We start from the raw sequence: 25,132 nt of genomic DNA, 5'->3' as shown, positions 1-25,132 counted from the left end.
GGATTCAATGCCTGGCCCAGGAACTTCCACATGCCACTGGTGCAGCCATAACATTTTTTGAATATTTAAAAATTTTAACAAGAATAGAGAATCCGACTAGGAACCATGAGGTTGTGGGTTCGATCCCTGGCCCTGCTCAGTGGGTTAAGCATCCAAGCGTTGCCATGAGCTGTGGTGTAGGTCGCAGACACGGCCAGGATCTGGCATTGCTGTGGCCGTGATATAGGCCAGCAGCTTTAGCTCCGATTAGATGCCTAGACTGGGAACCTCCATATGCTGTGGGTATGGCCCTAAAAAAAAAGGAAAAAAATAAATAAAATAAAATAAAATAAAATGAAAAGAGAGCCCAGAAATAAACCCATACTGATACGATCAATTAATCTTTGACAAAGGAGGCAAGAATATAAAATGGGAAAAAGTCTCTTCAGCAAATGGTGCTGGGAAAATTGGACATCTGCATGTAAATCAGTGAAATTAGAACACACCCTCATACCATGCACAAAAATACACTGAAAATGGCTTAAAGACTTAAACATAGACATGGCACCATTAAACTCCTAGAAGGGAAAACATTCTCTGACATCAATCATACAAATGTTTTCTTAGGCCAGTATCCCAATGCAATAGAAATAGAAACAAAAATAAACAAATGGGACCTAATCAAACTTACAGGTTTTTGCACAGCAAAGGAAACCATTAAAAAAAAAAAAAAAAGACAGCCTACAGAATGGGAGAAAATATTTGCAAACGATGCAATCAACAAGGGGTTAATCTCCAAAATACACAAACAAGTCATACAACTCAACAACAAAAAAACAACCCAATCAAAAAATGGGCAGAAAATAAAATAGACATTTCTCCAAAGAAAACATACAGATGGCCAGTAGGCACATGAAAAGATGCTCATTATGACTAATTATTAGAGAAATTCAAATCAGAACTACAATGAGGTACTACCTCACACTGGTCAGAGTAGTCAACATTAATAAGTCTATAAATAACAAATGCTGGAGAAGGTCTGGAGAAAAAGGAACCCTCCCCCACTGTTGGTGGGAATGTAAACTGGTACAACCACTATGGAAAACAGTGTGGAGGTTTTTCAGAAAACTAAATATAGAACTACCATATGATCCATCAATCCCACTCCTAGGGATATATCCAGACAAAACTATAATTCAAAAAGATACATGCACCCCTATGTTCACAGTGGTACTGTTCACAATAGCCAAGACATGGAAACAACCAAAATGTCCATCGACAGATGAATGGATTAAGATATGGTATATGTATACAATGAAATATTACTCAGGCATAAAAAAGAATGAAATAATGCCATTTGCATCAACATGGATGCAACTAGAGATTCTTATACTAAGTGAAGTCAGAGAAAGACAAATACCATATAATATCACTTATATGTGCAATCTAAAATATGACACAAATGAACCTATCTACAAAACAGAAACAGACTCATAGACATACAGAACAGACTTGTGGTTGCCAAGGGGGAGGAGGGAGAGAGTGGGATAGACTGGGTACTTGGGGTTAGTAAATGCAAACTATTAGATTTAGAATGAATAAAAAACAAAATCCTACTGTACAACACAGGGAAACTATTTCCAATCTCCTGGCAGAGACCTTGATGGAAAAGAATATATATAAAACTGAATCACTTTGTTGTATAGCAGAAATTGGCACAATATTGCAAATCAACTATACTTTAATAAAAAATATAATCTTTTTTTAAAGAATCAAAATTCTCTACCATTGATGTGAAGATGCAGGAGTGAAAACAGCATGGGAATAACTACAAGGCTGCTGGAAATTCAGTTCAGAGGGGAGTATAGTGACACAGCTGGAGGATAGCAGATGGGGTTCACCTCTAGAGGTGGGTGGCAGATACCCAGAACTTTGCACAAAGAGCCGCCTTCGGGCTTCTGAAAAAACATCAAGACCCCACCATCACCTCTCCAACAAGGAGAGCAGAGAAAGTCACAGATTTTCTGGTCACAGTGACATTTTAGCTTTTTCCCCCTGAGAAGAAGACTGGCACAAGCTGATGAGGAACAGAATGACAGCACAGGCTGCTAGTGATTGGGCTATGGTGTTCTTACCCCCAACTTCTTATTTACCCAAACAAAGTAGAACAAGGTCAACCATTACCATCTTACTTAAAACCTTTAGACAAACACAAAAACACCACAAAAATTGTTCTTGCAACACCACCTGGAAGAACAACAGAGACAGGACACATTCAGACAAATTCCTGTGCCCTATTTGAAGATATTTTACCACCTATGCCTATGATAGTCCATGAAAGGATTCCACGTAAACCCAAATCTACAGATCAGGCTCAGGAAAGAGCCATTGTTTCCCCCAGAGGTAATATCTTTTGCCCAACCACCACCCAACCTGGCCAGGTGGACAGGCAGGCACAAGGCAAACAAGCCAGAAATCTGCAACACAGACCCTCCTTGGGTTCCTTAATCTCTGGAACAAAAAGCTCATCTGGAAAGCAAGGGACTCATCAGTCTGACACCAGCCAGTCACTAGAAGAACTGCATTTCTGAAGGCAAGTCCGAACTTTGATAAAACCCCAAAAGCACAATTCTCTACCTTTCAAATAACTGTGACTGTTTCTTCCCAAAGAACTAACGAGGGCTCAAGTCAGAGAACACTGAAGTCCTTTTGATTTGATGGCAGACAAGAAAATCCAGACCGCTCTTACCAAGCAGGCCCCAGGATCACAAGACACCACTGCAGGATGTCTTTCTGAGTCAGAAGCTTCCATGCCGGGGAAGATTTTAATGCACCCCAAGCTGTCTTTCTTAGCCCTGTGTGCCTCATTCCTTGTGGATGACATCTTTAGGAAGATGAACCTTGGGCAAAATGTTTAGGTTCTCCAGGCTTCAATTTCCTTATGGGTAAAACAAGGACAGATTTACCTCAGAGGTTGGTTATAACATAACACCTGTAAAGCAATGAGTTTAGTATCGAGAGCATACTAAGTGAGCAGAAAATGTAGTTGTTGAGTGAAATGTGACAGAAGTGGAAGAAGAGCAGGTCCATGAGAAGAGAAACAGGAAACAAATATCTAATACATATGGTCAGCATAATACATAGAAGATATCTAAACGCCATGCCTAAGACCAGCTCAAGTCCTAGGGGAAGAAAACGTTTAAAAAAAAAAAAAAAAAGAAGGGAAAAAAAGAAAATGTGTAACGTACAATATTGGGTTCCAAGGAGGCCGCACAGGTACACCAATGACACTCTATTATGAGTGGAGGCAGAAAATAGGCCTTCACACCCTCTCCATCCAGAGGGACACACACAGCACCACCTGCAGACCCAACCCTCCCCTTAACCTGACATAGACCACCATCTGAGGGTGTTGTTTCCTATGTAATCAGTTTCCACATCAAAAAAAAATGCTAACCAAAAATTTGACATCTTTCATCTGTGGGAGAGAAATCTTTTTTTTTTTTTGCTTTTTAGGGCCGCATCCACAGCATATGGAAGTTCCCAGGCTAGGGGTCAAATCGGAGCTACAGCTGCCAGCCTACACCACAGCCACAGCAATGCAGGATCCAAGTTGCGTCTGTGACCTACACCACAGCTCGCGACAATGCCAGATCCTTAACCTACTGAGCGAGGCCAGGGATCGAATTCTCAACATCATGGTTTGTAGTCGGATTCGTTTCCACTGCGCCACAATGGGAACTCCAAAATTTAGTCTTAAGTTTAGGATTCCATCATTTTAAAGTAGAGCCACTAAAACACAGTAGCCTAAAGAGGCCGGACCTGCTTCATGGCACATGACGTCACATTTCTGGGCTAAGAACTACGAGGGCTTTCTCTCCAGGACTTCCGACTGCTCCAGGGCTCTGAGTTCTTCAAGTTTCTTCTTGTATCGAGTCATGAAGTACTGGTCGGGTTCGATGCCTGCGCTCCTCAAATTTTCCATGACCTTTTCCAGCCTGAGTACTGATCGGGCTCCCTCAATCTTTCTTGTGCTCAGGTACAAAGTGAACTCCCGGAAATCCAGGAGCTTACAGGTGTCCACCTCACAGATGTTTCTGATGTCACTAGTTCTATCCAGATGAGGAAAAAACACCAGGCCTGACAACTTCTCCAGATCCCGCAGGCTCACCTGGAACTCACTCAATTGAGGCTGGAAGCCAATGGCCTCATTGGGCACCACAAAGGCCCCTAGTGCCAGGGGCTCAGCAGACTCTGGGCTTCTGCGTGCCAGGATCACCTTGTAGAGGTGCGAGGGCACTGCCACATTGTCCTTGCCAATCACCTAAGAACAAAAAGCAACCACATTAACGATGGTAATTTGCACCAGCAGGTCCCAAATTTTTCCTGAAAAGACCTTTAGATGCAGAGTTCCCGTCGTGGTGCAGCGGAAACGAATCCGACTCGGAACCATAAGGTTGCAGGTTCCATCCGTGGCCTCGCTCAGTGGGTTAAAGATCTGGCATTGCCGTGAGCTGTGGTGTAGGTTGCAGACGCGGCTCAGATCCCACACTGCTATGGCTGTGGTGTAGGCCAACAGCTGTAGTTCTGATTGGACCCCTAGCCTAGAAACTTCCATGTGCTGCAGGTGCAGCCCTAAAAAGCAAAAAAATAAAAATAAAAAATAAAATAAAAATAATAAAGACCTTTAGATGCATTTCTAAAAATGCACTTATAAGCTACCCCACCCCATCCCAATGGATCTAAATTCAGCTGCCAAAGGTAGTAATAAACCATACCACAGATTCAGAGAAGATGAGCATTTAACAGGTAGATTCCCATCATCTTTAAAGTGATCATCCCAAAGAGCATGGGTCCCATTCTCTGTTCTGTTTTTACAAAGAGAATGCCATGAGTTGAGTCTGGGTTTTTGGTTTTGTTTTGTTTCTTTTTTCTTTTTCACCTGTGCCCACTGCATATAGAAGTTCCTAAGCCAGGGATCAAATCCAAGCCACAGCTGCAATTTACATCACAGCTACAGCAATGCTGGATTCTTAACCCTGTATGCCACAGGGGGAACTCTGAGTTTTTTAATGGACAGGAAAGGCTGTCACTTTTCCTTTGTCTCATAATCAGAACTTCTGGTGCTCTAAACATTCGAAGGTCAAATTGCCAGCTTGGGAACTCCCAGCTCTAGAAGTAAAAATACGGCCTTCAGTTTATCAAATTCACTATGGAGCTAAACAAGTAACCTTTCAAGAAACAGCTGGACAACCACATCAGTACTGCTATCTCCAGCACTGCCTAGACAGTGGCTCATTTTTAAATTACATTAGGCAAATGTAAATGCTGTTTGCTGAGTTTTGCACACTCTGGGGTCTGCTACCCAACACAGAGCTTCTGAATGTATCATCAAATCAAACACTTTGGAAAGGTATCCACACAACAAAGAGGCCAGAGCCAGGGTCAGGCCTGAAAACAACTTGGTTGCCTGTGTAGGTTGGACATAATAATGAAATAACACTGTTATGAAACCTTTTCAAATTTCCTTCCAATTGGCTTAAAAGCCATTATCTGTTTTCCGAAAAAGAAAAAATGAACATCCATTTCCTTAATGGTCTCCAATAAAATGACACAATTCAACTGCAATGTGCCTGCGGAACTGCTGCTCCTCCAGGCCCCCCCTTGGTAAGGCCTCCCCTCAAGACCAAACCCGCTTGCTGCGGGAGGCCCCCCTGGGAGGCCAGATAAGGCAGAGGGGTGAGAGCTACCAAGAATTCTCTTCTGCTTTTCCCAAGCTCCTGCCTGCATGGCACACAGCCTAATGACACTGAGGCCACCTGCTGTCTAGCATGCATGGAGGTCCTGCCGCCAAGACCAACTATGGGGCTGAGGGAAAGACCCATCCGAGGGAATGATTTCCATAACCACCTGTCTTGGAAGTTAGTGAGGAGTTCCCGTTGTGGCGCAATGGTTAATGAATCCGACTAGGAACCATGAGGTTGCGGGTTCGATCCCTGGCCTTGCTCAGTGGGTTAAGGATCCAGTGTTGCTGTGAGCTGTGGTGTAGGTTGCAGATGCGGCTCGGATCCCGCGTTGCTGTGGCTCTGGTGTAGGCCAGTGGCTACGGCTCCGATTCGACCCCTAGCCTGGGAATCTCCATAAGCTGCAGAAGCGGCCCTAGAGAAGGCAAAAAGACCAAAAAAATAAAAAATAAAAAAAGAAGTTAGTGAAACTGGTTGGTCAGGGTGTAGTTTAGAGTAAGGTTTATGAAATTACAGGACCTACAGACACAAAATCTCCACCCTCTTCCTAAAAGTCATTTATGTGGCTGGGAAAATAAACATGCTCCTTGACAGAAAACATACTGAAGGTGAACTCAATGGAGGTCCACAACAGGCCCACAGACCACGAAGAGATGTTAACTCGGCAAAGCAACTCAGAGGCCCTGTGCCTGGCACTGCTGGAAACACAGACAGGAATAAGCTTTAAAGTAAATGCAGCTGGTGCTGTTCTCAAGAAGCTTCCCATCCAGGGGAGTCAACACCCACAGCAGGCAGAACGGGGTGAGATGCCAACATGGTATCAAGAACAGCACTGAGGTGGTGGCTGCAGGGGAGTTCAGGGACCAGAACTGAGGGCACAGCTGTAGCGGAGTCATAGTTTACAAGGTTTGGGGGAGTGTTAAAGGGGCTTCACATGTTCCAGGCACTAACTAGCTGGGAGCCAACATTAAGCAAATCCTTGGTGCCATCTGGTGGACATCCTCCATCACTGCAGCAAAGTTCTCAGACTCCCAACTACAAGTCATTTGATTATTTCCTCTCCTCTCCTCGTGGACCATCTACAAATGACAACCCTCAAAAATAATTAATCAGTCATGCCCATCTGCTGCCAACCAGGGCTTCTAATCAGGTGTATTAAATTCCAGCCAAAAGCAAAGAAGCTTAAGATTCATGGCTTTACCTCATGGAAAGGTATCAGTTCTATTAGATTTATAAAAACACACATAGCTAGAAGACCTCTAATACTACTACTCCTGAGAAAACTCACGGACACAGAAATTCCTCGTAGGACCACAAAGTGTGACTCTTCCACCCATGACCACCTCATAAAATGTCAACAAAGAGGGGTAAAATACTATTCCCAGAAATAAAAAGAAAATGAAAACTCAGCCATTCCTTATTTCTCTGATTCAGTCTGCTTTGTTCTCAGGAAGTAAACACCTTTAACTGTAACAGGGGAACCAGTCCTAAGTGGAAATTCAGAAAACTCATTGTTTCTTCCCTGAACACTAAAATTAAAAAAAAAAAAAAAAAATTCTGAAACATTTCAGAGCTACCTTCCCCGTAGAGAACTCAATCTACCTAATAAATTCTTCCCACTCTGGGAAAAACTGGAAGACTTTCATAAAGTGTTTCTAGAAACTTGGGTACTGAAGCAGAATGGTTCAGCATATGGAAACCCCAGAGACCCAGGGCTTTGTCTCCAAGCTGCAAGTCCTGTCCACCAATATCTTCTCTATTCATTCATAAAACAGGTAATAACAATCTCAAGCTGCCTGTCTCATAGAATAATTATGAAGATATAAAAACACGTTAGTTAAAAAAAAAAAAAAAGTAGTTCCTGTTGTGGCTCAGCAGTTACAAACCTGAGTAGTGTCCATGAGGACGCAAGTTCAACCCTCAGCCGGGGAACTTCCATATGCCAAAGAGGCAGCCCTAAAAGAAAAAAAAAAAAAAGGAATTCCTGTCATGGCTTAAGTGGGTTAAGAACCTGACTAATACCCATGAGGACTTGGGTTTGATCCCGGCCTTGCTCAGTGGGTTGCTGTAAGCTGTGGTGTAGACCGGCAGCTGCAGCTCCAGCTCCAATTTGAGCCCTAGCCCGGGAACTTGTATAAGCTGCAGATGCAGCCCTAAAAAGAAAGGAAAAGAAGATTTTGATATCTTCAAGCCCTATGTAAAAAGCTATTTTTGTAGTGGATGTCACTGAAAAGATAGGACTGCAATTGCATTTGGTACAAAAGATGGCTCTGCAGAGGGACAGTGGGGAAACACAGGATCAAGCAAGATTAGACCAGTTCAAGGTGGACAATAGGGTGTCAGGAGAAGAAAACAAGTAGTGCATAAATGATGCCCTAAACAAAGGACCCAAGGTCTTAATTCGAACCAAGTCTTCAGTATCAGTAAATCAGCAAATTATATTATTTTCGTATAAGATTTAGGTATTAAAAATACTTGTACCAAGGAATTCCTTGCTGCTGGTAAATTACCAAAAAAAAAGCAATGAACTCCTGTCAAGATTGTAACAAAAACTGGAAATCAACTGTGAGTGACTAGAAAATACAATATACATAAACAATCATAAAGCTGACCATCACTGGAGACCTGAAATTAGTTTTAGTACATGCTGGCCTAAGCTTGTTTCCTCCCATCCGAGAGAGAGAGATGACAATTTGCTCCTCTATCCCACCCGCCCACAACTTCACACACACAGAGAGGGACCTTCATGCTGACTCAGCACTGGAAGAGACTGGCCACAAACAACACCCAGGCTAGCCTCCTGTCATGTCATATATACAGCAACTATGCCTTAAATCAAATAGTAAGCAGCACTGCAAGGAAAAAACATGTATCTTGAGACTCAGATAGAGAGGTAAGATATCTGGTGACAGTCCCACGGAAAGACAAAAGAAGAAATTCCAAAAATAAAACTGTTGGACACATCTAGAGACAAAGAATAAAGTCATGCCCATCAAGTGAAAGAAAGAGACCATGACAGTGTGACAAAGAGGGACTCCTTAGAGGACAGAGGAACAGGAAGTGAGGTGTCACAAGGGGTGGGGAGTTAGCAGGGGTGTGGCCCGCCCCGTGTGCCACCTATAAAGCCCCTGTGGGAGCTCCACGAAAGGGCAAACCCTGGGAAATGATGCTTCTCACACTGGGTACCTGCCCTGGACAGAGGGGGAGATGCCAAGTCTGAGAACCAAGCACATTGTCCCTGTCAATTCTACTGGGCAATTTAAGATGGGGGTAGGGAAATATTTAACCGATAACTTACTTCAATTAAAATAAACAGATATGGAAATGAACAAAAGATTGCCTCTAGATCTCTGGAGGCATATTTTCAATTTCCTCCCCTTCTAGGAGTTGGTGGAAGTTTGGGAAATAATGCTGTAGTAGGAAAATGCAGACTGCTAAGTATTTCTAACATCACCGCCATCACCATCAAACTAAAATCTGAAGCTCACTTTCTTGTCAGGTCAATTATAATGTTCAGGCCAGAATCTTCAGGTATGTTTCACTTGTCTGGATTCCATCTCTTCCTGAAACAGGCACATCAGAGAAAGCACATGGATGACCTAAGCTATAATAAAGGGGGTGATTCTGATTAGAGCTGTCAGATGACTCACTTCTGATAAAATCACTGCTACTCACCTTCCCTAAGGCTCACATCCACTCAAGTCCTATGATGCCGTGATTCCTTCCTACATATTCTATCAGACGTTTCTGCCTGACTATAAGGAATCCTCCTCTTGGCCCACTTTTGGTTTATTTTTGCTTGCTAGCAAATATCACTTGTAACTGCTCTCCACCCACACCATTTTTACCTCCTGGCCTTAAGCTCCTATATATGAACATCACAGCAATCCCTTTACTGCAGATTTCTGAAAGATTCAAAAACCATGCTATCAATGACCGGCAATTCTCATACAATTAGAGAGATCTGTCCTTTGACAATTACTAGTGATGTGACTTGGACCTGACCCCTGAAAACCTAATTTCCTACCCTACAAAAGAAGATAACTACTACTTATCCGTAAGAGCTGTTTGTGAGGACTGACTAGGATAGCATGAATAAAGCTACCTACAGAGTAGGTGGTGTATGTGGCCCCCGAAAAATGCCAGTTCAACTGCTTCACATCCTCTGAGGTCTTACATGTATACTGCATTACCTAGATAGAAAAGTAAATACAACCCTCATTTTTATTAGCTACATTCTTCTAAAATAAGGTTCAGAGCTTAGCTGTAAACAAGCAGCCAATACTGGAGTTCTCCTGTGGCTCAGTGGGTTAAGGATCTATTGTTATCATTGCAGTGACTTGGGTTGCTGTTGTGCACGGGTTCAATCCCTGGCCTAGGAACTTCCACATGCTACAGGCACAGCCAAAAAAAAAATTAAAAATTAAAAATAAAGAAGACTCTTCAAAAAAAGAAAGAAGTAAATATTACTAAATGGCTGGATTTACGAAAACAAAACATGAACACTTCTCAGGCATTCTAAACTGCCACACATAATTTCAAAACATTCCCTTGGAAACAAGAATTCATAATTCAAACATGTTTTTATTTTATTTTTGCTTTTTAGGGCTGCACCCATGGCACAAGGAAGTTCCAGGCTAGGGATCAAGTCAGAGCTGTAGCCACCAGGCTTTGCCACAGCCACAGTGACATGGGATCCGAGCCACGTCTGCAACCTACACCATAGCTCACAGCAATGCCACTCTTCAACCCACTGATTTCAGGGCCAGGGATTGAACCCGTATCCTCATGTATACTAGTCAGGTTCATTTCCACTGAACCACAATGGGAACTCCTAAACACGTTTTTATTTCTCAAGAGGCACAGACCCACCTTGAGGGATGAGCAATGCTGTGTCCCCTTCTCAGCTTCATTAAAGGACATGGTTTTATCCACAACTGTTTTATTATGAATTGTTAGAAAATAACCTGAACTTTTAGCTGGGCCCTCAAGGTTTCTACCGCCTGGTGCCTTCAAAACAACTTTTCACTTAAGTATAGCTGATTTACAACATATTAGTTTTAAGTGTATAGCAAAGTGACTCAGATATACATATCTTTTCCAGATTCTTTGCCATTACAATTATTACAAGATACTAAATACAGTTCCCTGTGCCCTACAGTAGGTCCTAGTTGTTTATCCTTTCATTTTTGTCTCCCCCCCTATGTAAATGCTCAAATCCAACTGTCTGCAGGACTGTTTCTCTGCACGGAAACAGTCTTTCTCTCTCTTCCCCTCGCCCAGCTTTGCCTCCCATGTCTGTTTTCCTTAACCAAATTCACCCAAGTTTATATGTGTATGTATTATAAGGAAATGTATAGAGTTACTGACCCAATTAAATTCTTAAAATGACAAGTTGTGAGACAATTTTTCCAATTTAATTTACTGAAGGATATTTTGCTTTCGTGCTAGTAGACATACTGGAGATTTTTAAATTTAAGATTCACCTAATGAGGTTTCCTTGTGGCACAGTGGGTTAAGGATCCAGCATTGCCACAGCTGTGGGGCAGACCACAAGTGCAGATGGGTTTGATCCCTGGCCCAGGAACTTTCATATGCCCTGAGTGTAGCCACAAAAAAAAAAAAAAAAAAAAAAATTCACCTGAAGTTTTTGCTCTTGTTTTTGTTTTTTAGGGCCACACCCATGGCATATGGAGGTTCCCAGTCTAGGGGTTGAACTGGAGCTGTAGCCAATGGCCTGTACCACAACCACATCAACACCAGATCCAAGCTGCATCTGCAGCCTACACCACAGCTCATAGCAACGCCGAATCCTTAACCCACTGAGCAAGGCCAGGGATTGAACCTGCATCCTCATGGATAATGGTTGGGGTCATTTCTGCTGAACCACAATAGCAACACCTGAAAGCAAGTTTGATCTAAAAAATAATGCTCAATCTAACAAAAGCTATAAAAGAAATGGTTAGTGAAAAATATAAAAACATATATAAAAGTAGATGTCACTTTGGTAAGATTTCCAAGAAAGATGAAAAACTGTATACCTGTCCAGGGATATAGATTCCTACCAACATTCAACTTTATATACACAAACATAACACACAGTTATCTGCTTTCTTTAAGCAGAGTCTATAAATCTTCTCAAAAAGCATATGAATATTGAAGATAGAGAGAAAAGGCCTTCCCAACAGTGAGCCATAAAGGCAATAGAATTCACGTGCTATGTTTTTTAGGGCTCTCTCCACCCACTATAAAAGGCTAAAAATAAATGTGGTAATGGAATTCCCACTGTGGTACAGTGGGTTAGGGATCCAGCATTGTCTCTGCAGTGCTGAGTTTGATCCCCAGCCCAGCACAATAGGTTAAGGATTCAGTGTTACACAGCTGTGGCGCAGGTTGCAACTATGGCTCGGTTCCAATCCCTGGCCCAGGAACTTCCATATGCTGTGGGTGCAGCCAAAAAAAAAAAAAAAAAAAAGTGGGTGGTGAACACACACAATAAGCCAAACAGCAGACCGAGTACTCAAGAATCAATGTGTTCAGATCTTGGTTTCTATATACCAATCCCCATTAAAAGGAACCAGGATAAATGGCTGGATTCCAGAGTGTGTGCAAGATGGGCCTGGAGCATCCTGTTATACCTAAAAGTAGGAAATACTTAAAAAAAAAAAAAAAAAAAAAGATGAAACTGTGTCAAAAGGACACGGCTTGACAGGGCTCCCACTGGCCAAATCTGGGATAATTTGAGCCTCAAAATAAATATATGGTAAACCAATTAAAACTCACTGAATAAAACTAGAATCCATGAATTCCCACTGACAATAAATAAGAAGGAAAGGCTCTTTCTTACAGTAGAATGTCAGCTAATAAATGTAGAAAGGAATAAGAATTAGAAAAATCATAATTTGGCAACTCATAGAAACCCTGATTTAGGCAGGAATCATCGATGGATGCTAAAACCAGCAGGTGAAAGTCTGAAGAGGAAAGGAACACATACATGGTCTCAAAGTATTTTCATAGACTACATGATTAATTTCAAAGGGGAAAATGGTGACTCGGCAGTGAAGAAACCTGGAGCATGCCACCTTCACCACATGATCAAAGCTAAGGCCAACAGTAACAGGACAAGCTGACATCTCGTGCGTCCTGCCATGATGTTCTGGGGAGCACACAAGACTACCTCCCTCTGTGGTGTTCTGCCTGAAACATAACCAAATCTAATCAGGAGGAAACAACAGACAAACCCAACCTGAAGAACATACTACAAAACAACTGGCCTGTATTCTTCAAAATTCTCTATATCCTTAAAAGGCTGAGGAGCTAACTTTCAGATTAATCTTTTTCAATAGTAATATCAAAGATTACTGATGACCATAATAACACAAATATCACAGATCATCATCGTAACAGGTATAATAATGGTAAAGTTTGAAATACTATGAAAATTACCAAAATGTGACAGAGAAACAAAGTGAGCAAATGCTGTTGGAAAAATGATGCCGATAAGACTTACTTGGCACAGGGCTACCGAACTGCAAGGCTGCAGTTTGTAAAAAACACAAAGCACTATATAAAATGAGAGATACCTGCACAACCAATATAAAAACATTGAGAGGACTCTAACAGGAATCAATGACACTAATGTACCACAAACCGAGCATGATAACTCAGTAACCCTTTGTGCCCAAGGTCTATTTAAAGAAAACTACAGAACAAAGAAAATCTCTCAAAGCGGCCTGACCATCCCATGGAATGGTATTCTAACAGTAATGTAACAGACTGGATCACAGTCCACAGAGCACAGAGACATATCACACTAATATACAGGGAAACAGAGACACAAGTAGTAACCTGCTACCAGGCTTATTTACCAAGTTGGCTCCAAACTTACCAGCTTTATTAACAAATAGGCTTCTGCCTAGCCTTTTCACCTTATCTTCTATCCCTTAATGCCCTTGATTTGGCCACAAAAATCTGTGTTCCAGCCAGGGCAACAGGCTACACCAACCTCGTGGTGAACAGGGCCACCAAGAATACTACAACCTGGAAGCCCTGGCCATAGACAGCAATACAACAGCACTTCCTCCACTACTGGCAAAAGAGCCAAAACCAAGCAGGGTATTTTAAAACCACAAAGATGGCTTAACATTAGGACACTATTTGTTGGTGGTGGGGATGTTAAATACACTGTTGCCACTATGGAAACAGAATGTTAGCTCCTAGAACTGGCCTATGATCCAGCAATTTCAATTCTAGGTATACACCCAACAGATGATGGCTACAAACTGATTTTCCTCTTTCACTCTTATAAACATCTTCGTTGACAGTCTATGGTAAGCAGAAGCTTTCCTTGCACCCATGTATTTACCTATGTATTAAAAGTTTGAATTCTTATTTAATCCAATACATCTATAATCCATTTTATTTCAAAATCAAATACTTCCAGACACAGTAAGTTAGAACTCGGTCAAGCTAATTCCCGTGTCCTTTTGATGTGTCCTCACCATTTGTCTGAGCACTTCCTTGCTTTCTGGCACAAGATGTTCCCTTTTGTAGTTTCCTTGTACCAGCCCATGGAATCAGCCATTTCTGCAAGCACTGGGTTCTTTCAGCAGGAGATGATTTTTTTTTTTAGAAACCAAGATCTGGCCTCAAGGTACACTCACTGCTTCTACAAATATATCCAACTTATAAGTTTAGCAGATATGTAACACAAATTATATCCAAATTAAGAAAAACAATTCACTCTCCATGACAGCATCTGGCCAAAACATTTTTAACAGAAATACTGACACACAAACAAAAAAGCTGTTTCATGAAGTGCTCTTTTTTTTTTTTTTTTTTTTTTCCTTTTGGGCCTCCCCATGGCATATGGAGTTCCCAGGCCAGGGATCAGATCTGAGCTGTAGCTGCGACCCAAGCTGCAGCTGCGGCAATGCCAGATCCTTAACACGCTGCACCAGGCTGGAGATCGAACCTGTGTTCCAGTGCTCCAGAGACACCGCCAATTCCACTGGGCCACAGTGGGAACTCTGTGAAATGCTATTATTGGCTAAATTTCCCTTTTAAACTTTGTATGCATTTTTCTTCTACTACACAGTAGGCTAATCATGTAAATCTTTCAATTTTATGAAAACAAAGCACAAATCTGCAATTTGATCACTTAAGGTTTAGAAGTAAAAGCTGGGAGAACCTACATTCCAAAGGTAAGAGTAAAGACGATTTACCAATGCTCAAGAATAATTAGTATCTGAAAGATAAGAAAAATAAGAGGGAGCTTTAAGCCATTTTTTTCTTCTATTACAAAAAATACTAAAATTATCAAGGTGATCAGAGAGAGAGATTAATCTGCTTAGACTACTAACCCCAAAGCCACTCCTCCCCTCTCACAAGAACCACTGGAACACCCTGAGGGCCAGGCACCCAGGTGAACACCTTGAATTCTTCTGCATCACTGCTCATCAGAGCCAGACAGGCAACAGGCCAGTCAAGGGGAGAAAGAATATCTACTAATGTCGATTTTGTTTTCCTAACTCTGTTTCTCAGGTCATTCAATTTTACAATAGAGTCTCCTTAAGTAATCGTTTAACCTAGGAACCACTTACTACACACTGACTAGGTGCTCCCCCCAAACACACCCCCTCTCTGACCCACCCACACCCACACCCCGAAGTCCTTGGGTCCCTCTCTCTCCTTACTGACTCTGTCACCTTCCTTCCTCCTCACTCCACTTGTTCCTCACCCGCTGCAGGCCTCACAGTACATCAATTCAGCCACCCACCTGACAGAATCTTCAAATCTTGAGACGTCTATGTTTATTTAATTCTTTTTTGAGAGGTCTATGTTTAATCTTAGAGGTCAACAGAGCCGTCTACAGCATTCACACCATTAATCTCATATCTTTAATCTTTCTTTCAGTCTATAAAGTTCTCAAATATCTTGCATGTAAAAAATTTCACCTTTTTAAGAAAACCCAAGCATCAAAAAGCAAAGCTTTTCCTCCCACTTATTCAACTAACTGCAATCTGGATGTGTTCCTGAATTTTTCTCTCTTCCTCACCCAAAAAGGGAATTTGTGGTTATTCTTCCCTGCACTGCTCTTTTCTTCCTCACCCCACCTGCCTGAGCTTGGCCGGCACCTGTCCTCACCAGGCTTCTGCAGTCATGTCCCAGTCAGCTCCTTGCATCAGACCTCTCCTCCAAACACTGCCTTCCTCACCCACCACTCCATACAGTGCCACCAGAATACTCTTTATAAAACCCCCAACAAATCACGACACCCATATTTTACAAAACCTCTGACTTTTCAGCATCTAAAAATTAAAATCAAAGTCTTCAAGGAATACAAAGCCCACTATTATCTGGCCCCTGTCCTACCTATGCTGGGGTTTTGGGGTTTGTTTGTTTTTCCACACCCATGACATGCAGAAGTTCTCAGGCCAGGTATTGAACCTGCACCACAGCAGTAACACCACCGGATCCTTAACCCACTGAGCCACCAGGGAATTTTTCTATCTATTGTTGTAGAAATCTTCACTCCCACTTTGAGCCACTCATCCTGTTTTATACCGTTAAGTTGCAGTCTGTTTTTTAATAAATTTTATTAGAGTACAGTTGAGTGAAAAAGTTGTGTTAGTTTCACATGTATAGCAAAGTGAAACAGTTATACATATACATATATCCACTGCTTTTCAGATTCTAATATACTGTCCTTGGATAGAGAATGTATCAGATGTTAAACTGTTAAGAACAGATACTACACTTGATCTGAGCCAAAAGGTGGAGAAATGAGATAAGCGCCAGTCTTGATCAATGACACCTAAATCCCAGAACTCTACTAAAGTGTCCTGTCTCACCCAGCCCCCTCTTCTGCTTCCATGCTCCCCTTCGGACTCAGTCTGCTCTTACTCAACTATCAAGATCTAGCTTAATAATCCCCTCCTCTGTGAAGTCCTTCTGACCTTTGCAAATGGGGTTGGTCATAGCTTTCGGACCCCAGGTCATCTATATATTTATGCAGCAGATCACACCTTAATATAACTAATTGATAGCATGTCTGTCTCCCTTTTTCTTTTTTTGGTCTTTTTTCTGTCTTTTTAGGGCCGTACTGGTGGCATATGGAGGTTCCCAGGCTAGGAGGTCCAATCAGAGCTGTAGCCACTGGCCTACACCTCAGCCATAGAGACACCAGATCCCAGCCACGTCTTCGACCTACACCACGGCTTACAGCAACGCTGGATCCTTAACCCACTGAGCAAGACCAGGGATTGAACCCACGTCCTCATGGATGCTAACTGGGTTCGCTAACTACTGAACCACGAAAGGAACCCTTTTTTTTTTTTTTTTTTTTAATCTTTTTAGGGCTGCACGCATGGCATATGGAGGTTTCTAAGCTAGGGGTCAAATCAGAGCTATAGCCACTGGCCTATATCACAGCCAAAGCAACACAGGATCCGAGCCGTGTCTTCGACCTACACCACAGTTCACAGCAAGGCCGGATCCTTAACCCACTGAGAGAGGCCAGGAACCAAACCTGTGTCCTCATGGATGCTAGTCGGATTTGTTTCCACTGAGCCACAACAGGAACTCCTGTCTCCCTTTCTAAACTGTCAGTTTCCTGAAGTCACTGGTTGTTTTTTTAATTTATCCTTATATCCTCTATGCCTCCCATTCTAACTGGTGCTCAATAAGTCCTGAATAAATGAATAAATGAGAGTAAAAAGTAGAATACGGAATGAGATTATAATCCCATGCAAATAACATAAGCCTGAATGTTAAAATATGCTCCTACCTGGTAACTAACATTTTTCTTTCCATCACTTCCAGTCTGAGGTAATGTCAGCGGTCCAGAGACTATCCAAACATCCTCAAACCTCTCTGTCAGTTCTCGACAGTACATTTCTATTCTGAAAAACAAAGCAAAAAGATGTATGATAGGGTCACAGACATTCATGTAGAAAACAGTCAAACCATATCAAGTCCTTAGGAAAGACACCAAGAATACTGAATCAGAGATACCAATGTAAACTGGAGACTATGGCACAAACACTATAAGCATGTAAGTGATGTTATACCAGTTTGTTTACTGTATAAAAAAACTTTTTAAAATTACAAACACTTAGGAGTTCCTATTGTGGTGCAGTGGAAAGGAATCTGACTAGTATCCATAAAGCCAAAGGTTCGATCCCTGGCCTCACTCAGTGGGTTAAGGATCCAGTGCTTCACTGAGCTGTGGTGTTGCTCAGATCTGGTGTTGCTACGGCTATGGTGTAGGCCAGCAGCTACAGCTCCAATTTGACCCCTAACCTGGGAACTTCCCTGTGCTGTGGGTGTTCCCCTAAAAAAAAACCAAAAAAAGTAAAAAATTAAAAATAAAATAAAATTACAAACATTTATACAACTATCTACATTTTTCCTATGTGTGCATTCAATGTGCAGTTTAGAACCAAAATTTTGCTTTGTTTCCTCCCTTGTTTTCCTGTAGTTCTCAAACTTTTTTTTCAAAAATTATATGCATCATTTCAACAAGCTGATATATCTTCTTTTATTTTTCTTTTCTTTTATTATGGCCACACTCACAGCATATGGAAGTTCCTGGGCTGGGGTCGAATTGGATCTCCAAGTGCCGGCCTAAGCCAGAGTCACTGGATCCAAGTCACAACTGCGACCTAGGCCATGGCCTTCAGCAATGTCAGATCCTTACCACTGAGCATGACCAGGGATCAAACCCACATCACAGAGACAATGTTGGATTCTTAAACCTGAGCCACAACACTGAGCCGCAGTGGGAACTCTGATGTATCTTTTTTTATGTAATCACTCCTACTGTAGGACAATTGAGCTAACCCTAACATTTTTCTTTTTTTTTTTTTTTGCCTTTTCTAGGGTCGAACCAGCAGCATATGGAGGTTCCCAGGCTAGGGGTCTAATCGGAGCTGTAGCCACTGGCCTACGCCAGAGCCACAGCAAAGCGGGATCCAAGCCGCGTCTGCGACCTACACCACAGCTCAAGGCAACTCTGGATCCTTAACCCACTGAGTGAGGCCAGGAATCGAACCCACAACCTCGTGGTTCCTAGTCGGATTCGTTAACCACTGAGCCATGATGGGAACCCCTAATCCTAACGTTTCTTTAATGCAACAATGCAGTAATTCCTTAGAAGAAATTTCAAGGACCAGAATTACTTTACTGAATAAATACTGTAATGATGCTTGATTATTTATGTAAAACTAATATTTTTAATAACACTGTACAAATTTACTCTATAAATTCCAAAATATGACATAACATTTGCACAACAATCTTTATTAACACTGAGACTTATCATTTAAAAACTGTTCTGAGGGGAGTTCCCTTGTGGCCCAGTGGGTTAAGGATCCAGTGTTGTCACTGCAGCAGCTTGGATCGCTGCCATGGTGTGGGTTTGGTCCCTGGCCTAGGAAATTCCACATGCTGCAGGCACAGCCAAAAATAAATAAATAAATTTAAAAATTGTTTTAAAACCTCTTTTTTGCTAATTTACTTGATAAAAATAGCAAGCACTTTTAATACGCACTTTGTCGTATGACAGTTGGAAGAGATTTATGAGAGATAACAAAGCAGGACCTCATTCTTCAGTTTTCTTATCTAAAAAGTAAAATCAACACTACTTCATCTTATAGCACATGTAACCAATTAAAAGTAAAGTTTTCCTCCCAAAAATATATTCCCTGAAAAAGGAAAATATTAAATGCTTCCACAGGTATGTAATCAGTCAGAACATGGAAAGGCAACTCTATAGGACAAACATCCCAGATCATCAACAAATAATTTGCAAGAGGGTAAAAAAAAGAGGAAGAGAAACCTACAGATTAAAAGTGACCAAAGAGACATATCACCCAAACCTATGTGTAGACCACATTAGAATAAAAAAAAAAAAAAAAAAAAAGGGTAAAGACAATCAGGGAAATCTGAACACTGACTGCAAAATTGGTAATAAGGAATTACTGAATTAGTGTTAAATCTCTAGGGGCAATAACAGTACTGTGATTATATTAAAAGAATTCTTATCTTCTAAAAATATATATTGAGGAGTTTCTGTTGTGGCGCAGTGGATACAAATCTGACTAGTAACCATGAGGTTGCAGGTTCGATCCCTGGCCTCGCTCAGTGGGTTAAGGATCTGGCATTGCAGTGAGCCGGGGTATAGGTCATAGACACGGCTCAGATCCTGTGTTGCTGTGGCTGTGGTGTAGGCTCGCAGCTGTGGCTCTAATTTGACCCCTAGCCTGGGAACCTCCATATGCCGTGGATGAGGCCCTAAAAAAGCAAACTAATTAATTAATTAAAAAAGTGTATATTGGAGTTCCCATTGTGGCGCAGTGGTTAACAAATCTGACTAGGAACCATGAGGTTGCAGGTTCAATTCCTGGCCTTGCTCAGTGGGTTAAGGATCTGGCATCAATGTGAGCTGTGGTTTGGAGTAGGTTAGGAGCTATAGCTACGATTAGACTCCTAACCTGGGATTTCTATATGCCTCGGGGAGCAGCCCTTTAAAAAAAGAAAGAAAGAAAAAGAAAGGTCCCTGAATCCTCTGACAGAACTAAATGAGTGTCAGAAAAATACAGAAGGCCCAAATATTTCATACAATAGATATTCCTTATCCACAGAGAATGCATTCCAAGATCCCCAGTGGATTCCTGAAACTGTGAATAGCATCAAATATGATACACACTGTTTTTTCCTAAACATACCTATGATAACATTTAATTTATAAATTAGACACAGTAAGAGATTAACACAATAATGACAGAACATCATAACAATATACTGTAATAATAGTCATGTGGATGTGGTCTCTCTCAAAATATCTTACTGTACAAACTTAACACCTTCTTCATCTAAGCTAAACACTTATCATACTTAGTGGCTGTAACTTTTGCAGCCTGAGGGGCAACAGCAAGAGTAGCATGAGTTTTTTTCTTCTTCACAATTTCATGAATAGATTACTTCTTACCATAGATTTTAGCAACCTCAGCATGCATTTTTTTTTTTCTTAAGTCAACAACTCCTACCTTTTCACTTAAGGGAAGCATTTTATAGCTTCTCTTTGGCAAATCCAAATTGCCAGCATCTCTACTCCTGCATTTTTGGGCCATTATTAAATAAGGGTCACTTGAACACAAGCCCCATGAAAGCAAGAGGGTTACTGCCCAATGAGTGGGATACACTGGAAAACAGGATGGTTCACATCCTGGCTGGACAGAGCAGGAAGTAACAGATTTTATCTCATTATTCAGCTACACGCCAATTTAAATTACACACTGCTCACTTCTGGAAATTTCCAGTTACTTGTTTTCCTTTTTTTTTTTTTTTTTAGGGCCAAACCTGTGGCATATGGAAGTTCCCAGGCTAGGGGTTGAAGTGGAACGGCAGCTGCCAGGCTACCCCACAGCCACAGCAACTCAGGATCCAAGACACATCTTTGACCTACACCACAGCTCATGGCAACACCAGATCCTTAACCTACTGTGAAAGCCCAGGGATTAAACCCACATCCTCAAGGTTACTAGTCAGGTTTGTCACATGCTGAGCCACAACGGGAACTCCCTCCACTTAATATTTTTGGACTGTGGTTGACAGTGGGTAACTGAAACAGCAGAAAGTAAAACCATGGATAAGAAGGGACTACTGTAGTCAGGTTCTATTAAAAACTAGCAACAGTTATGTTCAATTCTACCCAAATTGTTCTGAAAAAGCAGCAACTCTTTAAATACAAGTATAGAATAATATAGCGCCCTCAGCCTAAAACATAGTGTTCTACTGCCTGAATAATGTTTTCAAAAGTTTCTTTCAGAACTTGACTTCTCACAAGTGGCAAACATGACCACAATGGCTGGACACGTTCTGAAGTCTGTCCTCCCATAGACAACTGTACTCCCCAAATCCAGCAAAGAAAACTAGCCCTAGGTACTTACCTCCAGCAGTGTTAGCACTTGAAAAACAATGGCAGACACACACACAGCTGCTAGGCACACTAGTCCACTCTCCTGCCACATCAGTCATCTCCCACAGAATCAGAGTTTTAAAACTCTCAGCCCTCACCTGTTCCAATATCCAGCATTATTATCAAAATTCTGAGGCACAATATTAGAAAGGTAAAAGGTCTCAGCCATGGCTTTCTGTGAAAAGAAATAGAAAACTTGCAATAAAATGCCCTCCCCTTTGACAGAGATTTTACAAAGCAGACATAGACAAAAAGTTCCTTATTCCTATGCTAGCACCGGGCAATTACAGTAACTGTTTAGAAAAATGAAAGCCACAGCTATTCCATGACAAAAAGCTCAATGATGATTATTCTAAATAAGGACTATAACAAAAAAGGAGTTTGGTGTGCACGTTTTCTTCATAATTTACAAGAGTCAAGCAAATTCATATGAATTAAAAATTTCCAATATAAAGCTAGAAGGCGAATTTTGGTTTTAAGCCTCTGGCACAGAATTTCTCAATAATGGTCAGCTTTTGAGAACACAGTAGTATTTCAGTAGTACAGCACAAACATATTAGTTCATAAGTGCAAAAAAAAAATTCCTATTCTGAATTTCTGGCCGTGTGTCCATTCAAGTCATACTCCTGACCTACAAACAACAGCCTCTGTCACTGAATTCCCCTTCATTGATCTATACTAACTGCCAAGGCCAGCAAATACCTTCTCCTCAAATAAGCAATTCTCAACCTTAAATGCACATTGAAGTAACCTAGGAGCTTCAAAAACATAATGCCTGGGTCCTATCCCCTACAATGTCTGATTTAACTACTCTGGGTTACATCTCTGGGCATCAGGATTTTTTTTAAAACATCCCCAGGGGAGTTCCCGTCGTGGCGCAGTGATTAACAAATCCAACTAGGAACCACAAGGTTTCGGGTTCGCTCCCTGGCCTTGCTCAGTGGGTTAAGGATCCGGCGTGCCATTAGCTGTGGTGTAGGTTGCAGATGCAGCTTGGATCCCACGTTGCCTTGGTTCTGGCGTAGGCTGGCAGCTACAGCTCCGATTAGACCCCTAGCCTGGGAAACTCCATTGCTGGGAGCGGCCCAAGGAATGGCAAAAAGACAAAAAATAAAGTAAAATAAAATAAAATGTCCCCAGGTTATTACAGTGCGTATCTAAGGTTGAGAACCACAATCCTAATGACAATAATCACCAACAAATCATGCAATAAATGTCAACGTCAAAAAAGACATTCCTCCCCTTTTTTGGCAGAGAAATTATCCTAAATTAAAGGAGCCTAGAGAGATAGGACAACTGAATGTAATATGTGATTCATGATCAGGTAGTGAATCTAAAAAAAAAGTGGTAAAGAACATAATTGGGACAATTTGGCAAACCTGAATGTAAATTGTCTACTATTGTATAAATATACAAAAATAGGAGTTCCCAGAGGTCCCTTCAAGGTGCAAAGTAAGCAAATCCAACTAGGAGCCAAGAGGTTGAGGGTTCGATTCCTGGCCTTGCTCCGTGGGTCAAGGATCTAGCATTGCCATGAGCTGTGGTGTGGGTCACAGACTCAGCTTGGATATGGCGTTGCTGTGGTGAAGGCCAGCAGCTGGCCTATTAGAACCCTAGCCTGGAAACCTCCATATGCTGCAAGCATAGGCCTAAAAAGCCAAAAATATATATATATATATATATATATATATATATATATATATATATGGAGCAAGGGAATTGGCAGCATCTTGGGACATGAATTCGTTCCCCAGCCTGGCACACCAGGTTAAGGATCTGGCGTTGCCACAACTTTGGCTTAGGTCGCAACTGTGGCTTGGATCTGATCCCTGGCCCAGGAACTCCATATGCCTGGGGTGGCTGAAAATGAAAAAAGAAAAGAAAAGAGAAGAAAAATACAATTGCACACATTTCTTGGTATAACACCACACCTGACATATATACAAACATCCTCATTCTTAGGCGACACAAGCTCCTGAGCAATCTACTTAGGAATGAAGCATTATGATATCTGCGATTTACTGTCAATGGTTAAAAAAAAAAAATGCTAAGTAAAAAAAATGATACGTATCAAGATATATCTGCACTGTCTTCAACTTTCCCACCAGCCAAAATGTTTCTGCTGTCCTCTTTTCAATTTTTTTACAGGTCTGAAATTTTTCAAGATAAAAAAGGGTGAGTAGCTTTGACTCCTGTTGGCTTTCCCCTTCCATTCCATAGCATTTAGTTCCCTCATTCAACCTGTTTAAAAATGTCTGAGCATCTGAGCAAAGAAAGGAAGTCAAGTCAGGAAGAAAAACACAAAACAAGGTATGACAATTCTCAAGGTATGACAATTCTCAAGCGTTAGGGTTTGACTCCTAGGTTTTTAACCGCCAAGTCCCACAGTAGACAAAATACCAGCCCCGTATATTCCCATCCCTTCCCCAAAATATGCCTACAGATGAGAATTTGTTATTTCCTGCTGGAGCCATGTGGCCTCGTGACCACCCACTGCCAACGTAGTCCTCATTGAAGGCACTGAAGGCTGGAGGGATGTTGGGATCTGGCTTGAATTTACAATGTTTTCTGTCTGCATCACCTGAAGGAAAACACACAAGATGGGTAAGTTGCCAGTGGACAAAAATCCCTCAAGACTCTCTAAGCAAGGCAAGCTGCTGGCTGCCAGCTAGTATCTTTCTGAGCAGCCAATACTTAGTGACGGCACCCACGTCTCAAGTTCCTGGGATAGTTCGGATACTTACTCTGAATTTAGTGAGGACTAGTCCAGGAAAGAATGTTTTTCATACAATGCAGCTACCTCATCTACTTTTGTTTCTGGCCTTTTAAGTAAAAGGAAAAAATAACCGGGACAGTATTTATGTAAAAACAATGACCAATCAAATAGCTGAGCTGTATAAAAAGCTTAGCTACTAAATACACCCTTGCTTTTTAAAAAGACCCCCATGCATTGTATTCTGTACAATGGTATTTGACAGGTTTATATGTACTGAAATAATGGATAAATATAGACACAAAACAATTTGTTCTGGGCAGGCAGAGCCCAGGGAAGGGGGAGAGTGCCTCTGATATCTTGCTTACAGCCTCTTAAGCCATGACAAAATAAACATTTAGTTATGAGCTCAATCCAGAAACTCCTGACACAAAATATCTGGGTGCCACATGAGAGAGACAAAAATCTCAATTTTACTTATATTCTATACCTCCAGAGCAGTCTGCCATGGTAGAAATCAGTGGGTCCTAACACTACATTTTCAGCTGTCATTAGGGCAGATCTTGCTAAACTATAAAAATTATGAGGACAAATGGAATATACTTGGGCTGCTACTCAAAAAGTATAAAATGGGCATCCGTATAAAGTGGGGGATTCTTGCATCATTTCATTCAATCAAGAAAAATGTTAAATTATCAGACCTCAAGGTTCAAA

General features: G+C 41.5%; 1 protein-coding gene and 1 pseudogene across 1 annotated transcript in view; both read right to left on the bottom strand.

Annotated features, from left to right (window-relative positions):
• Nucleotides 1–3,458: 3,458 nt before the first annotated feature.
• Nucleotides 3,459–25,132, bottom strand: part of EXOG (exo/endonuclease G) — a 28,734-nt gene continuing 7,060 nt past the window's right edge. Inside the window, exons 3-6 of the mRNA XM_047770311.1 lie at nt 24,147–24,286; nt 21,804–21,880; nt 17,512–17,626; nt 3,459–4,303 (exon numbers count right to left, since the gene is read on the bottom strand). Coding sequence (XP_047626267.1) covers nt 3,842–4,303; nt 17,512–17,626; nt 21,804–21,880; nt 24,147–24,286 — 794 coding nt within the window. The 3' untranslated portion in view covers nt 3,459–3,841. The remainder of the gene's footprint in view (nt 4,304–17,511; nt 17,627–21,803; nt 21,881–24,146; nt 24,287–25,132) is intronic.
• LOC125114575 (uncharacterized) lies at nt 16,342–16,512 on the bottom strand (annotated as a pseudogene).

The sequence above is a fragment of the Phacochoerus africanus genome, chromosome 1 (genome assembly GCF_016906955.1).
Source record: "Phacochoerus africanus isolate WHEZ1 chromosome 1, ROS_Pafr_v1, whole genome shotgun sequence".
NCBI classification, from domain to species: domain Eukaryota; kingdom Metazoa; phylum Chordata; class Mammalia; order Artiodactyla; family Suidae; genus Phacochoerus; species Phacochoerus africanus.
This window is presented reverse-complemented; position numbering and strand designations above follow the sequence as displayed.